Source organism: Geotrypetes seraphini, chromosome 10, assembly GCF_902459505.1.
Source record: "Geotrypetes seraphini chromosome 10, aGeoSer1.1, whole genome shotgun sequence".
NCBI classification, from domain to species: domain Eukaryota; kingdom Metazoa; phylum Chordata; class Amphibia; order Gymnophiona; family Dermophiidae; genus Geotrypetes; species Geotrypetes seraphini.
This window is the reverse complement of record NC_047093.1, coordinates 4,001,428-4,018,217: the sequence shown is the minus strand read 5'-3', so window position 1 is coordinate 4,018,217 and position 16,790 is coordinate 4,001,428. Positions and strand designations below refer to the sequence as shown.

At 43.9% G+C, this 16,790-nt stretch overlaps 1 protein-coding gene across 2 annotated transcripts in view; it reads left to right on the top strand.

Moving 5' to 3' along the window:
- The window catches only part of DNAH17 (dynein axonemal heavy chain 17), a 954,442-nt gene that overhangs the window by 621,443 nt on the left and 316,209 nt on the right, over positions 1-16,790 (top strand). For both annotated transcript variants that reach the window (XM_033960179.1, XM_033960181.1), the window contains one exon: positions 2,674-2,821. In XM_033960179.1, coding sequence (XP_033816070.1) covers positions 2,674-2,821 — 148 coding nt within the window. The remainder of the gene's footprint in view (positions 1-2,673; positions 2,822-16,790) is intronic.

Sequence of the window (16,790 nt, the reverse complement as noted above, 5' to 3'; positions counted from 1 at the left end):
CATTCCATGTTTACTGGAATTAATAGAGAAGTTTGGAAAATTTTCTGGATATAAGATCAATTGGAGTAAGTCTGAAGTTCTTCCAATCAAGGAGACTATTGCATCAGCATATCTTCTTCAAAAGAAGTCTGTTCCGGAATTTCTCAAGACTCATTCTACTTGGGGTCAGGCTGCTTCTTGGGCTGAGTCTTCGCTGGTGCCTCCGGTAGATATCTGTAAAGCGGCAGTCTGGTCTTCTCTCCATTCCTTTGTGCTGCACTACTGTGCAGGTGCATCAGGATGTGGTGTTTGGGGAGCGTGAGTTTGTAACAGCCCTTTGGGAGTCCCACCCATGATGGGTACTAATTTTCTTTCTTTTAGTCTCTCCAGACCGGCACAGCCCCCGCCCTGTCAGGATTTGCGTGAAGAGTGCATTTTTTTTTGTGGGATCTCACAGATTTCTTGCTAGGTTAGGGGAGATTAAAAGAACAGCGGCTTTTGGTTCTTCTGGCATAGCTGGCGAGCTGTGGGGACATTTCTGAAGGTCCTCTCCTATTCAATTTCCAACAGTATTTCTCTATATTAGTTGTTACTCCTGTGGGTAGTGTTGTTGCTGTTATAATTCACACTTATTGGTTTTCTTAGTTCTGTTTGCTATTCAGCAGACTGACTGTACTTGGGACTACACAGCCCACTTGTACTACAGCCAAAAGTTTATGTCTCAGTCTCCACCTGCTGATTATGATGAGCTATTACCCATCAGTGAACTGTGCGGGTCTTGAGAGACTAATAGAAAATTAGCTGGTAAGAACCTAATTTCTCCTTTTCTTATATTACTATTGAACCTATCACCTCTGAACTTCATCCCATGCCCTCTCCTTCCGGAGTTTTCCTTCATTTGAAAAAGACTCACTTCCTATTAAAAGTCTATATCATTCTCTCCTGTTCTATTTTATAAAGGTATTTAAGCTTTTCTGCATATAGTGAACTTTCTGACCAAGAGTGTAAAATGGTGGTCTATTAAAAAGGTGAAACAGCCATAAAGTTTTTATTTTTCTAGAGACCTGAGTCTGTTTCCTCACAGACTCAGGAAAGGCACAAACAATTGCTTAGTTTTCATAGCCTTAAGTCACTTCCACAATTATTCTGTTTATGGGCTTGCTTACCTAGTCCTGAAGGTTCTTGCACATGTCCCAGATCTTTCCAAGGCTCCCTCAGCCTACAGCTAGGAAAGGGGAAGTTTCTCCTTCCCCAGAACTCCTTCCTTCCTGAGAGACTTTTCTCTCTCCAATGATTCTTCTCTGTGGCAGATAAACACTTCCCTGCTAAACCCCACCCCCTGACTCAGCAGGGTTACCTTGTTAAGGAGCTCAACACTGAGCTATAAACCCAGTGCAGTCTGGGACATGTAGTCTGCTCAGTCTTGGACTGGCAGTCCATAGAAACATAGAAGATGACGGCAGAAAAGGGCTACAGCCCATCAAGTCTGCCCACTCTGCTTACCCACCCCCTTTCTATGCCCTAATGACCCAATTTCCTTATCTTGACCCTCGTAGGGATCCCACATGGGTATCCCATTTATTCTTAAAGCCTGGCACGCTGTCTGCCTCGATCACCTGCACTGGAAGCTTGTTTCAATGATCAACCACTCTCTCTCTGAAGAAATACTTTCTGGTGTCGCCATGAAATTTTCCGCCCCTGAGTTTGAACGGGTGCCCTCTTGTGGCCGAGGGTCCCTTGAGAAAGAAAATATCATCTTCCACTTCGACACGTCCCGTGAGGTACTTAAATGTTTCGATCATGTCTCTCCTCTCCCTACGTTCCTCAAGAGTGTAGAGCTGCAATTTGTTCAGTCTCTCTTCGTACGAGAGACCCTTGAGCCCCGAGATCATCCTGGTGGCCGTCCGTTGAACCGATTCAATTCTGCGCACATCTTTACTGTAATGTGGCCTCCAGAATTGCACACAGTACTCCAGATGAGGTCTCGCCATGGCCCTGTACAATGGCATTATGACTTCAGGCTTTCGGCTGACGAAACTTCTATTGATACAACCCAATATCTGCCTTGCCTTAGATGAAGCCTTCTCCACTTGATTGGCAGTTTTCATGCCTGCACTGATGATTACTCCTAAATCTCGTTCTGCTGAAGTCCTAGTTAAAGTTTCTCCGTTCAAGAAGTACGTCCTGCATGGATTTCCGCTTCTGAGGTGCATGACCTTACATTTCTTAGCATTGAAGCCTAGCTGCCAGGTTGAGGACCAACTTTCCAATGTAAGCAGGTCCTGCGCCATATAATTCTGTAAACTGCATTCACTTACAATATTACATAGTTTGGCGTCATCGGCGAATAGTGTTATTTTACCTTGAAGCCCTTGAGTCAGATCCCATATGAATATGTCCATGCTGTATGGAGGTGTGGAATGGTAGCATTAGCGGAAGATAACCCCTTACTCTTTCACAAATATACTTGTATAAATGGCTATGGAAAATTAGCAGTTATTTGAGATATAATATTTCATCTTTAATTTCACATATATGAGATATTATTATTAAGTTTGAATTCCCAGGATCTGTGGTATATTGGTGGTGCTTAGAAAAGATCTACTTATACAAGATGACTGGATGGAATGTCAGATTTCGGTTAAACTGGGACTTTTTTACCTGAAAATCTTTGAATTTCTTATTTTGTTCCAGAGACACTTCTGTGTATTTGCTGTGAGTTTCCCAGGACAAGAAGCTCTGCAGTCCATTTACAGCACCATCCTTTCACAGCATATAACTCTGTGTAATGTAACAGCAGCAGTGCAGAAACTACATGGGCATCTTGTGACAGCAGCATTAGGTACGTATGAACAAGAATGTCAGATCTGATTTGGTCACTTTGGTCTTAAGGGTCATAAAAGCTGTCATCTTGAGATAAGTGTGGCTCTCTCTGAAAATCTACTTGATGCGAAGTTGTAAAACCTAATGACAAACTGCCCTGATGTATTATTGTTCCAAATGTTACAAATAAACAGGGCCGGATTAAAGGGTAGGCCCAGTAGGCACATGTTGTTTTGTACTTTCTTCACACACTGCTTGCCTTTGGTCTATCTAACTGCTGTCCTTATATTTATGTTCCACTGGGCGTTTCCATAAATTTATAATCGTAAGTGGTTTTGCTCTGCTTGTTGTCATATACTGTGGTTTATATTTGATTTTACCATTGTTTTATCTTGCTATTACTCTTTTCTTAGGCTTATCCCCTTGGAGACTGCCGCCGCTCACATCATTGGTAGCTCTCTTTAAATCTAGTTCTACCTGTGGCGCAGGTCCTGCTTCTTATTGCTCTCCTTTGTGACTTCTTAGATTTCCCTCACCAGATCATAAGAACATAAGCAGTGCCTCCGCCGGGTCAGACCATAGGTCCATCCTGCCCGGCAGTCCGCTCCCGCGCCGGCCCAAACAGGTCACGACCTGTCTGAATCACCAGAAGGGGCTCCCTTGCCACCTTGGTTTCTCATTGAAGTCCTATCTTCCCATCGAAGTCCTAACCCTCCGGTCTTGCACATGCACGACCTGTTGGGTTTCTATACTTATTACCTGGTTAGCTTTCTATACTTGTGTTACATCCCAGATCCTCCCTCAGTATCCCACGATCCCTTTATCCCTCAGGAATCCGTCCAATCCCTGTTTGAATCCCTGTACCGTACTCTGCCTGATCACTTCCTCCGGTAGCGCATTCCAAGTGTCCACGACCCTTTGGGTGAAAAAAAACTTCCTTGCATTTGTTTTGAACCTATCTCCCTTCAGTTTCTCCGAATGCCCCCTCGTACTTGTTGTCCCCTTCAGTCTGAAGAATCTGTCCCTATCCACCCTCTCTATGCCCCTCATGATCTTGAAGGTCTCTATCATATCTCCCCTGAGCCTCCTTTTTTCCAGAGAGAAGAGCCCCAGCCTATCCAACCTCTCGGCGTATGGGCAGTGTTCCAGCCCTTTTACCAGTTTCATTGCTCTCCTTTGGACTCTCTCAAGTACTGCCATGTCCTTCTTGAGGTGCGGCGACCATTACTGAACGCAGTATTCCAGATGTGGACGCACCATCGCTCGATACAATGGCATGATGACTTCCCGCGTCCTGGTTGTTATGCCCCTCTTTATGATGCCCAGCATCCTATTGGCTTTTTTCGAGGCTGCTGCGCACTGTGCAGATGGCTTCAGTGATGCATCCACCAGCACACCCAAGTCTCTCTCAAGTCTGCTGTCTCCCAACAATGCCCCCCCCCAATTTGTAGTTGAACAACGGGTTCTTTTTCCCTATATGCATGATCTTGCATTTTTCCATGTTAAAGCGCATTTGCCATTTGTTTGCCCAGTCTTCCAGCTTGTCCAGGTCCCTTTGCAGGTCCTCACACTCCTCCCTGGACCTAACTCTGCCGCACAGTTTGGTATCGTCTGCAAATTTTATAACCTCGCACTTTGCCTCCTTTTCCAGGTCATTGATAAATATGTTGAAGAGTAACGGCCCCAGCACCGATCCCTGTGGCACACCGCTTGTGACTCCCCGCCAGTCAGAATATTGGCCCTTCACTCCGACCCTCTGCAGTCTACCCGACAACCAGTGCTTGATCCATCTGTGCACATCCCCTCCCACCCCGTGGTTCCACAGCTTCCTAAGCAGCCTTTCATGTGGCACCTTGTCGAAAGCCTTTTGAAAATCGAGGTAAATGATGTCTATGGGTTCCCCATTGTCCACCCGACTGCTTATTCTCTCAAAGAAGTACAGAAGGTTCGTTAGGCACGACCTTCCCTTACAGAATCCGTGCTGGCTTGTTCTCAGTAGGCCATTCCTCTCGATGTGCTCGCAAATGCCGTCCTTGATCATAGCTTCCACCATCTTCCCTATAATTGAAGTCAGGCTCACCGGCCTTTAGTTCCCGGGGTCAACCCTCGATCCCTTCTTGAAGATAGGTGTGACATTCGCCAATTTCCAGTCCTCTGGTACCTCACCAGTTTTCAAGGATAGGTTGCAAACATGCTGGATTGTGCCCGCTATTTCTTGTCTTAGTTCCTTCAGAACCCTTGGGTGGATCCCGTCTGGGCCCGGTGATTTACTGCATTTTAACCTGTCTATCTGTTTGAGGACATCCTCCTTACTTACCTCTATGTGCTCCAATTTTTCGGCCTGTTCCCCACTCATGAGCTCCTCTGAGTCCGGTATATTAGATGTGTCTTCGCTCGTGAAAACCGACGAGAAGAACGTGTTCAACCTCTCAGCTACCTCTTTATCCTCCTTAATCACTCCCTTCCTATCCCCATCGTCCAACGGCCCCACCTCCTCTCTCGCTGGTCGCTTCCCCTTTACGTAACTGAAGAATGCCTTGAAGTTTTTCGCCTCCCTGGCCAGCCCCTCTTCGTATTCCCCTTTCGCTTTTCTAACCTCTCGGTGGCATTCCTTTTGGCATTTCCTGTGTGCCTGGTGATTTTCCTCCGTTGGGTCCTTTTTCCATCTCCGGAAGGATACTTTTTTGTCATTTATTGCCCTCTTTACTTCAGTTGACATCCAAACCGGGTCCTTTGATTGCTTGTTCTTGCAGCCTTTCCTGAAACTGGGGACGTACATTCTTTGTGCTTCCTGCAGGGTGTCCCTGAATAGGGTCCAGGCGCTTCCCACAGTCTCCATCCTAAAGATGTTTCTGAGCTTCCTCCCCACCATTTCCCTCATAGCAACATAGTTCCCTTTCTTGAAGTTGAGCGCAGTTGTTGCGGTCCTCCTTACTATGGGTGTCCCCCTTTCTAATGTGAATCTGATCGCGTTGTGATCACTGTTGCCTAGTGGTCCTCCCACTTCTACCCCTCTTGCAGGCCCCCCTAATCCGTTTAGGATGAGGTCAAGAGTAGCACCCCCTCGCGTCGGTTCTTTGACTAGTTGCTCCATGAAGCAGTCCCTCTCAGCTTCTACAAATCCTGTTTCCCTAGTGCAGTTGGAGTGACCCGTACTCCAGTCTATTCCCGGGTAGTTGAAGTCCCCCATCACTGTTACACTTCCAGTCCTGCATTCCTGTCTCAGTTCCGCTTCCAAGTCGTGTCCGACTCCTTCTGGCGTACCAGGTGGGTGATAGTACAGCCCCAGTTTTATGCCTGCACCCTTGTTTTCCGGCAATTTGACCCATAGCGATTCCAGCCCCTCTGCCTTCGTTGCCATATCTATCCCGACCGAGTGGATAGAGTCCTTTATATATAGTGCTATGCCTCCCCCCTTCTTGTGGGTCCTGTCCCTCCTTTAGAGCTTGTACCCCGGCAACGCCACATCCTATTGATTTTCCTCTGTCCACCAGGTTTCTGCAATTCCAATTATATCTAGGTCTTCCCCCTTGGCCACGACTTCTAGTTCACCCATCTTGGCCATGAGGCTTCTTGCATTTGCGTATAAGCACCGCAGGTCCCGTAGCTCCCGTCGTTTTTCCTCCACCTCTGCATTTACCTGGGCCGCCTGCCCTTGGATTTCGGGCAGTTCTCCCGTTCCCTGTGCTTCTGCTTTGCCCTCAGCCTTTACCCTCTTAGCTTTCAGCTTCCCCACATTCCCGCCACCCCACTTCCCGCCACCCCACTTCATGTTATTCACCCATCTAATAAAACTTTTTTCTTTCTCTTGTCTCTCTATTTTATATTTCATTTCTTTTTCAACTTTTACTAGAATGAGCTCCCAAATTGCAATCTTTTGGGGACATCGTCCCCCTTTTCGACCCGCTTTTACAACTAGAGTACATTCAAGATATTTATCTCCTATCTCTCTTAACCCTCCTTCTTCCACCCCTTCCCAAACCCCTAACTTTTCCACTGATATAAAACTTGGACTCTTAAATGTTTGCTCTATCAAGAGGAAATATCATCGGTACATGATCTTATTCTACAACACAACCTAAATATTAGAGAATGACACGGTGACAAAATTCATCACCGTTCCCGTCCCCACGGATAACCGCGGTAAACCATCTTCATGTCATTCTTTAAGGAGAGAGAGAAGAATCAGAGTATGAAGGGCCACAACCACTGACCCTCAAGCTTTGCTTTGAAGAATGCTGGTGTAAAAGGACTGAGGATGAAATAGACACTAAAAAATGACATGGGATTATTTCCCGCGGTTATCCGCGGGACGGGAATGGTGATGAATTTTGTCACCGTGTCATTCTCTACTAAATATCCTCTGTCTTACTGAAATCTGGTTATCAGAAGGGGAAGATGCCTACCTACATCAAGCTTGTCCTAATAACTTTCTTTTCAAATCTTTCTACCGGTCTCACAAAACTGGAGGAGATGTTGCTGTTATCTATCACTCTTCTCTTCCTCTTAATTTTGAACTACCCAGTACCACCTGTGCATTTGCTGAGATCCTCCAATTCACCCTCTCTAACCCTCTCCCTCTTCACTTCCAACTCCTTTATCTACCTCCCCCAATTATAAAAGACAATTTAATATCTCTTCAATCTATTATCTTAGATTTCTGTATTTCCCATGAGTACCCTATTATATTAGGAGACTTTAATATTCATTTTGATGTCCCTAATAATCCAATTACTTCTGATATTCTATCTTTTATCTCTGATATCTCACTAACTCCCCTTCTACATAATTCTACACATTCAGCCGGTCATACCATTGATATGATCTTTGTCCCTAATTCTCTTTCTTCAGGATTTAAAAGTCCTCAAACTTTTCCTCTTCCCTGGATTGATCACACTTTAATTAGTCTAAATCTTCCCCAAAATTCATGCACATCTCTATCCAAATCATACACTTACCATACTCGTGATTACAGCAACATTACTACCAATTCTATTAATACCCACCTGGAACTGCACATAGAAGAATTTTCTGATCTTGCTCTCAATGAACAATCCATTACCTGGTACAGCAAAACACAACAATTGCTAGATTATCTGGCCCCCATTCATTCACACACTCATTCCACCTCCTCAACTAAAAAACCACGGTATAGTCAGGAACTTTTTCTTATTCGTCGTCAGCTCCGCTCTATTGAAAGGCTTTGGAGACGCAAACACTCCTCATCTATACTTAAAAACTACAAAGAACAAGCCACCTTCTACAAGAAATCCCTACAGACAGCCAAGAAAAAATACTATACTAACCATATATCTACCACCAAAAACTCTTCAGCACTATATTCCATTGTCCGCAAGCTCTCCCCCTACGTTAAAAGACCCGGTCCTACTTCAAACCAACCTACAGCCCAAGCCCTGGCTGATCATTTTGATCAAAAAATCAAAGATGTACGAACAACACTTGTTAGCTCCCCAATACCTAACACACCCACTTCCCCTCTACCCAGTTCATTCTCAACTTTCTGTTTACCTACACTAGAGGAACTGCAGGTCATAATGCAGAGCCTAAACCCCAGGAACAACTCTCTAGAAAATTTGCCCCCCACTATTCTCAAAAATCACTTCAGCATCTTTGGTCCATTTATACTTAACATGATCATCAAAAGCCTCACTACCGGCTATTTACCATCCTCTTGGAAATTTGCTCTTGTATTTCCAAAGCTTAAACAAATAAACAAATCTGAAAATCAAATCAACAACTACTGTCTTATTGCAAACTTACCTTTCCTAGCAAAAATAATCGAAAAATTGGTTTTCAACCAACTGTCCAATTTCGCTGAAAAAACTTATGCTTTACATCCCTATCAAACAGGCTTTCGAAAAAATTAATCTACTGAACTGTCACTCATCGGATTAACTACTTCAATTCATTACTTTAAAGACAACCGTAACTCCTCTATTCTAATCTCCTTAGATCTCACTTCTGCTTTCGATACAATTGATCATTCCCTACTTCTAGCTCGACTAGAATCTATTAATATCTCAGGTACAGTTTTGCAATGGTTCTCCTTCTACTTTCAAGACCAATACTACAAAGTCAGTTTCAGTGACTCCATCTCTTCCACTATTTACCAAAACTATGGAGTGCCCCAAGGTTCAATTCTTTCTCCCCTTCTCTTTAATATATTCCTAGCTCCACTACTCACCCTGGCCCAATCTATAGGTTTCACTGTATACACTTATGCCGATGATATTCAATTACTTCATCCCATAAATTCTAAATCCCCTGAAGACATAACAGAAATTAATCAAAAACTCAACAAAATCAGCCTTTGGCTTCGGCACAATAAACTATCATTGAACATTCTTAAAACTACCAGTGTTCTTTTTTCGATTTCCCCAGATGACCATCTATGTCTACCCATTAGTACTGACTCCTCCCCAGTTCAAATGGATAACAAAGTTAAACATCTTGGAGTCATTCTAGAACAGGGATCTTACTTTCCATCAGCAAATTAGTGCAGTCATGCAGAAATACTTTCATAAGCTCAGGCTCATCCATTCTATTTCCTCTTTTCTGAACCATTCCTCTATTAATATCTTGATTCACTCCCTAGTAATCTCAACTATTGATTACTGTAATGCCCTCTATCAAGGCATAACCCAGAAAGAAATCTGTCGTTTACAATTATTACAAAATACAGCTGTTAAATTAATCTATCAAGCTAAAAAATTTGATCATGTCACCCCTCTTTTTCGTAAAGCACATTGGTTACCTGTTTCTCATCGTCTTTCCTATAAAATACTTCTCTTCACTTTCAAAACTAAAAACTCTAATCAACCGGCATTTATAGACAAACTTTTGATCCCCTACTCATCAGGGACGCGGCAGAGGAAAGTAGACCAGTAGAAGACCGTGAAGCAATGTGTTTACTGTGCCTCGGACGCTGCTGAAGCTGGGAGGTTTCTGTTCGTCTTGTGGTGAGTCGGCTGGGAGGGTCAACTAGGGTTTCATGTGTGCTGGGTAGGGGAGGGGCGGGGGGATTAAAGGGATACATGCTGCTCAAGGGGATGGGAGGGAGGCAGGCAGGCAGGCTGGCATCGGGGAGGGGCAATGGGGGTGGGTTAAATTAAAACATGCTGCTCAAGGGGATGGGAGGCAGGCAGGCAGGCTGGCATCAGGGGGTGGGGGGTTATAATGGAAACATGCTGCTCAGGGAGATGGGAGGCAGGCAGGCAGGCTGGCATCGGGGGGGGTTAAATTGAAACATGCAGCTCAGGCTGGCATCAGGGGGGTGGGGGGTTAAATGAAAACATGCTGCTCAGGGGGATGGCAGGCAGGCAGGCTGGCATCGGGGGTGGGGTGGGGGGGTTTAGTGGAAACATGCTGCTCAGGGGGATGGGAGGCAGGCAGGCAGGCTGGCATCGGGGGTGGGGGGTTTAAATGGAAACATGCTGCTCAGGGGGATGGGAGGCAGGCAGGCAGACTGGGGGTGGGGGTGGGACAAAGTCTGGAAGATAATGATGGGGACATAGGAAGGAGGCACTGGGGGCACTAAGGACATAGGGAGAGATACAGACAGAAAAAATGACAGACAGACAGGTAGTGTGCAAGGAGAGAGAGACAAAGAAAAAAAAAACCCAGACAGACAGACATCTACTCTAGCATCCGTTAATGTAATGGGCTTAAAGACTAGTGTTAGTATAATGTTTTAAATTATGTTTGGGATCTTTTCCCTTTTGTTCCTATTTCTTTCAATTCTTTTCTGCTATAGAATTCCAGAAGTGCCCACAAATATAAACTTAGCTTTCCCACCTTAAGGAATATCAAATCAACAGCTAATTTCTGTTGTTCATTTACCTTTTTATTTGTAAAGATTTGGAATGAGCTTCCATCTGAGATTAGACTCCTCTCTCAATTAGCAACATTTTGAAAAAAGTTAAAAACTCACTTATTTCAGAAGACTCAATAAAATTTTATCTGTGTCTGATTAACAATTTTTTATTTGTCAACCATGATTCTTTTCTGTTATAATCTTATTTATTTTTTTATTTTTTAATTCTTTATTCATTTTTGCATGTTACAATAAGTGTATTAGATATGAACTTATAAATACACACTTGATTAACTCTCATATAGCACATTAAATATAACATTTCATTACATATTTATATTCTAATGTCTTGAATTTTATGTATTACACCTGATATCTGAACAATTATTATTAAATAGAAACTCTCCCATCCCATCCCCTCCCGTAACAGTATTTCATACAATACAGTGGGACTATTAACATATTCATATGCGTTATGAGATAAATAAAAATAATACCCACCTTTTTCCCTTCTATCAAATATATTACCTTGGGAAACTGTTATCATTCATTACAAAAGTCTGTTAATGGTCTCCATATTTTCTGAAATTTACCAAAATATCCTTTTTGTGTTGCTATTGTACGTTCCATTTTATATATATGGCATACAGAATTCCACCAAAAGTTATAATTTAATCTGTCATAATTTTTCCAATTGTATGTTATTTGTTGAATTGCTACTCCAGTCAAAATAAATAAAAGTTTATAAGAACATAAGAAACGCCTTCACCGGATCAGACCGAGGTCCATCTAGTCCGGTGATCCGCACACGCGGCGGCCCATTTAGGCACTCCTTTATGGAGACCTGGATTTACCGTATCCCTCAATATGATATGCAAGAAGGAAGGCATCCAACTTGCGCTTGAATCCCAGTACAGTAGTCTCCTCCACAACCTCCCCCGGGAGTGCATTCCAAGCATCCACCACGCGCTGTGTGAAAGAAAACTTCCTGACATTTGTCCTGAACCTGCTGCCACTCAGTTTCAGGCTATGACCTCTTGTCCGTGTCACATGTGAAAATGTCAGTAATGCTGCTTCTTGGTCTATTTTATCAAATCCTTTTAATATTTTAAAAGTCTCTATCAAATCCCCTCTCAGTCTTCTCTTCTCAAGGGTAAACAGTCCCAGCTTCCTGAGTCGATCTTTGTAGGTCAAATGTTCCATTCCTTTAATAAGTTTCGTGGCTCGCCTCTGCACTTTCTCCAGTAGAGTTATATCCTTTTTTAGGTATGGAGACCAGTGTTGGATACAGTATTCCAAGTGCGGTCTGACCATTGTTCTATAAAGTGGCATTATGACATCTTCCGATCTACTCGTAATCCCCTTCTTAATTATGCCCAACATCCTGCTCGCTTTCTTCGCCACCGCCGCACATTGTGCCGATGGCTTTAGGGTACTGTCAATCAGTACCCCCAAATCCCTTTCCTGTTCGCATTTATCCAACTTGATCCCCAACATCTTATACTCATATTCCTTGTTTTTCTTTCCTAGATGCATCACCTTGCATTTGTTTATGTTAAAGTTCATCTGTCACTTTATCGCCCACGTTTCTAGCTGGTTCAGATCTTTCTGGAGATCCTCGCAGTCCCTTTGAGAGCCAACCACCCGACATAGTTTTGTATCATCAGCAAACTTTATTATATTGCATGTCGTTTCCTCTTCCAGGTCGTTTATAAAAATATTGAACAAGATAGGCCCAAGAACCGAGCCCTGTTGTTATTTGACGAAATTTGACTCTTTGCTCTCATTGCTGTGCCAAATAAAATAGTATCATATGTCAAGGCTACCGGATTTTCCAACATCCTATTTATTTGAGGCCAAATTGACTTCCAAAACAATAATATGAATGGACAATAGAATAAAAGATGATCTAATATCCCAACTTCAAGATAACAGTGCCAACATCTATTAGACCTAGAGCTATCTAGTTTTTGTAAACGAACAGGGGTCCAAAAAGAAAAAACCATGTTTGTCTCATAGATGCTGATACTGTACATCTTAACCTCCAAGACCAAAGTTGTGGCCATTGAGATGCATTAATTTGATGCTTAATCTCAATGCTCCAAATATCCCTAAGACCATTTTTTGGTTTTTTATTTACAAATCCAGATAATAATTTATACCACTGCGCGGCCTGATGTCCCATAGAATCCATCTGAAAGCATAAGAATTCCAGGCTATGATAATTATTAAGATTTTTCCATTCAGGGAACCCTACCTGAATAGCCTGCTTCAATTGCAACCATCTAAAATATTGCGATTTATGAAGACCAAATTTATGTTGCAATTGTGAAAACTCAAGCAACCTTTATTTATTACATCCTCCAAAGTACGGATTCCTGCCAACATCCAATGCTTCCAGATGATTTTAAAACCGCCAATTTTGATCTTGGCGTTTAGCCAAATCGTTTGAGTTGTTGATTTACCGTATTTTCACGTAGATAACGCGCACCCGTGTAAAACGCGCACACGGGTATAGTGCGCGGAAAACACAAATTTATGTACAGAAATTTTTATATACCGCGCACATATATACCGCACACCAACCCGACCATGTGCCCAAGGCCCCGCCCCCAGGAGGGACCTAAGGCTTCCGGGCCTATTCTGATTGGCCCAGGCGCCTTAGGCTCCACCAGTAGGCGGAGCTTTGGGACGGATGGGCCAATCCGGCCTCATTCCGTTGTTGGCTGCCTGCCGGACAGGCGGGTTTGGCTCCCGTCTGTCCGGCCAACTACACAAAGGTACGGGGAAGGGGGGTGGGGGTGTCGTGGGGGTCGGCCAGGGGGGTCGCGGGTCGGCTGGGGGGTGCGGTCGGAGGTTCTTTGGGGTGGCGGTCGTTGGGGGGAGGGGGGGTTTGCGTCGAGGGCAGGAGGGCCTGGGATCCCTCCTGCCCGTAATGTAGTGCGGGGTGGGGGTAGGGGGTCGCCGTGGCCAGGAGGGTTTGGGCTCCCTCCTGGCCCGATATTGTCGGGGAGTTGGGGAGTCGGCGGGGCAAGAGGGCTTGGGCTCCCTTTTGCCCCGATCGTGTCGGGGGGCAAGAGGGCTTGAGCTCCCTCTTGCCCCGATCGTGTCGGGGGTGCCGCGGTTGACTGGGGCAAGAGAGCTTGAGCTCCCTCTTGCCCCGATCGTGTCGGGGAATCGGCGGGGCAAGAGGGCTTGACGTTAGAGAAAGGGCGAACCGCCGGAAGAGGAAGCAGCAGGACACCGGTAGGAGCTTCTACATGATGGGGGGGGTCGGGAGGCTGTGGGGGTGCGAGCGGTCCTTCAGGGTGGGGGTGCGGGTGGGAGTGCATGCGAGCGGTCCTTCGGGGTGGGGGTGCGTCGGGGGGGGGAACTATGTAAAAAAAATTTTATATAGCGCGCTCACGCGTATACCGCACAAGGCTATGCACGGTTTGTAAAAACACGTATAACGCGCGCGTTATATGCGTGAAAATACGGTAATTATTGGAATAGGAGTTAGACTACTTATATACCTTAAAGTTTTCCATGTATCAACAAATATTTTATGCTCCTTATATAACCTTGTCAAAAAGGCTTACAGGGAAATATATATACACTAGTCAGTGAAGTAAATGTAATAATGAGTGAGAAACTGACTATGTTTATAAATGCCAATGGTAAGAGAGCAAATGCCATCTAAAAATTGCTCAGAAAAAGTGAAACTCTGAAGGGAGGTGGATACCTTCCCTTGGTAAAAGAGTTTACCATCCAATCATTGCATTGCTTTAAAAGACATCACTCTCTAACCAGGTAGAACTTCAATTGTATAACAAAGATACTTAATCGACAAAAAACATGTTCAATATATATGAGAAAATCTCTTGCTTGCACTTATCTGTGCAGACTTGAAAAACTGTAAATGTAAGGGCTCTGGGGTCTCAACGTGGCCCCGTTTCGATAAACTGCTTCAGGAGACCCAATACAATGCTGCACACTGGTATAAATGTATCTTCCCAAGAGATGATCTGAAAGTAACAACAAAAATTGTATCAATCACAGCGCAACAAAAACTCAAAAATGGAGCGCTGAGAAACTATATTACTTCTTGGCAGCCTAGGAGCTAAAGAGAAAAGCACTCACATACCGTTTATCAAAATTTGAAGATTCCAAACGACGGAGACCGCTCACCTCCTCACTACTTTTATACTACAGTGAGGAGGAGGGGTGACCTCTAACGGAACGTGATGACGTCAGAAAATCGATGACGTCAAAAAGGTTAATGTGTGAGAAAGAACACTGTCATTATGAATAAAGAGTTATTGAAAAAAACTACTGTTGAAAAAACTACTGTTGAAACTGAGCTGAGAAAACTCCAATTCACAAAAATGCCACTAGAGGTCCCTGGGCTTCTGCTGACTCACCTAGAACAGAGCACGCCCCTAAGGTACATAAGCCAGTAGTGGCATTCAGATCAGCAAGCCGGTTAGGGAGAAAGCTGAAGCTTTGTCTCCCCAGGGATCCTACTGAGCCAAACAGGGGCGACTGGCCCCAACCTATGGAGGTGTCTGAAGTAGAACCGACAGAGGATTCGTCTCACCTGTATGAAGAATCTATGGACTGTCAGGAGGCTTGTGCTGACTTTGATGATAATTGGCCTGAACCAATGCAGGTGAACTTGTCTGTGAGCCACAAACAGTGAATGTGTTTTGAGAACTGTTTGTGTGCTGTGTTTCCTTTTTGAATGCTGTTTTTTTGTTATTTAATCCGCCAGGGTGAAGTGTGTTGAGCTCAAAGATCCACTTCTGTTCCTTGCGCCAGAGGAGTTTAGGTATATCACCCCCTCTGGTAGCAATGACTATATCAAGTACTGAAAATCTCAAAGTGGAAATGTCATGCCGCTGTTGTGTCCAATGTTGTACAAGAGGGGCTTCTTGTATGCCAGAATTTATCCTGCTTATGTGCTCACCTATCCTAGTCTTAATACTACGTACTGTACAGCCCACATAACTCAATCCGCAGGGACATTGTATTATGTATACAACTTGCTTTGTATTACAATCTGAAGCTGTGTAGCGAAATTTTCTTTTAGTGATCAAATTCATATGCTGTAAGGGTACGCTGTACTGACACATTCTGCAGTGCCCACAAGGTTGATGCCCTCTCTTGTCAATAGAAATGTCCTGAAAAGAATGCTGGAACTGGGAGTGAACCAGCTTTTGTTTTAAATTCTGGTTTCTAGAGAATGCAAAACGAGGGGGTTCCTGAAACTCTGGATGGTATTGCATAACGTGCCAATGCTGTTTAATGGTCCGTTTGATGTGAAATGCCAAATGTGAGTAGGGTAAAACACATACTAAAGATTGATCCTCACTTTTGGATTGTGTTTCTAATAATAAAGAACGATTAGCATACAATCCCCTCTTGTATGCTTTCTTTATGACAGAGACAGGGTAACCCTTTTCTTCAAACCTAGCTTTCATGGCTTCTGCCTTAGAAACATAATCCTGTGTGGAAGTACACAGTCTTCGAAGTCTCAAGAATTGACCTGCTGGGATATTGTCCCTTAAATGCTTCGGATGAAAGCTATCGTATTGAAGAAGATTGTTGCGGTCAGTAGGTTTACGATAAATAGATGTTTGAAAATTTCCGTTGCTCAACTGAATGTTAATGTCCAAAAAAGGTACTTGGTGTTGATCTTTATATAAAGTAAACTGCAGATTAGCGTCACAACTGTTCAACCATCCTAAAAATTGATCCAATTCTTCTGCTGTGCCTGTCCAAATGCCAAGGATATCATCTATGTAGCGTTTCCAAAAAAATCAACTGTTGCCAATAGATGGAAGGGTACAAAAAGGTTTTTTCGAACCTGGACACGTAGAGGCAAGCAATGGATGGAGCCATTTTGGCTCCCATGGCGGTACCTTTGATCTGTTTATAAAATACTTCGCCAAACTGAAAATAATTCATGCCCAAAGCAATTGAAGCTAGGTCCGTCAAAAATTTGATTTTAATAGCCGGGATGTCCATCATCTGTAATTCTTCTTTGATGATGTCAATAGCATCATGCTGTGGTATATTTGTGTACAGGGCTGTGATATCCAAGGTAAACAGTATAGCACCATGTGTGATATTGGTAAATGTTGCCAAGAATTTTATCATGCTAGCTGAATCC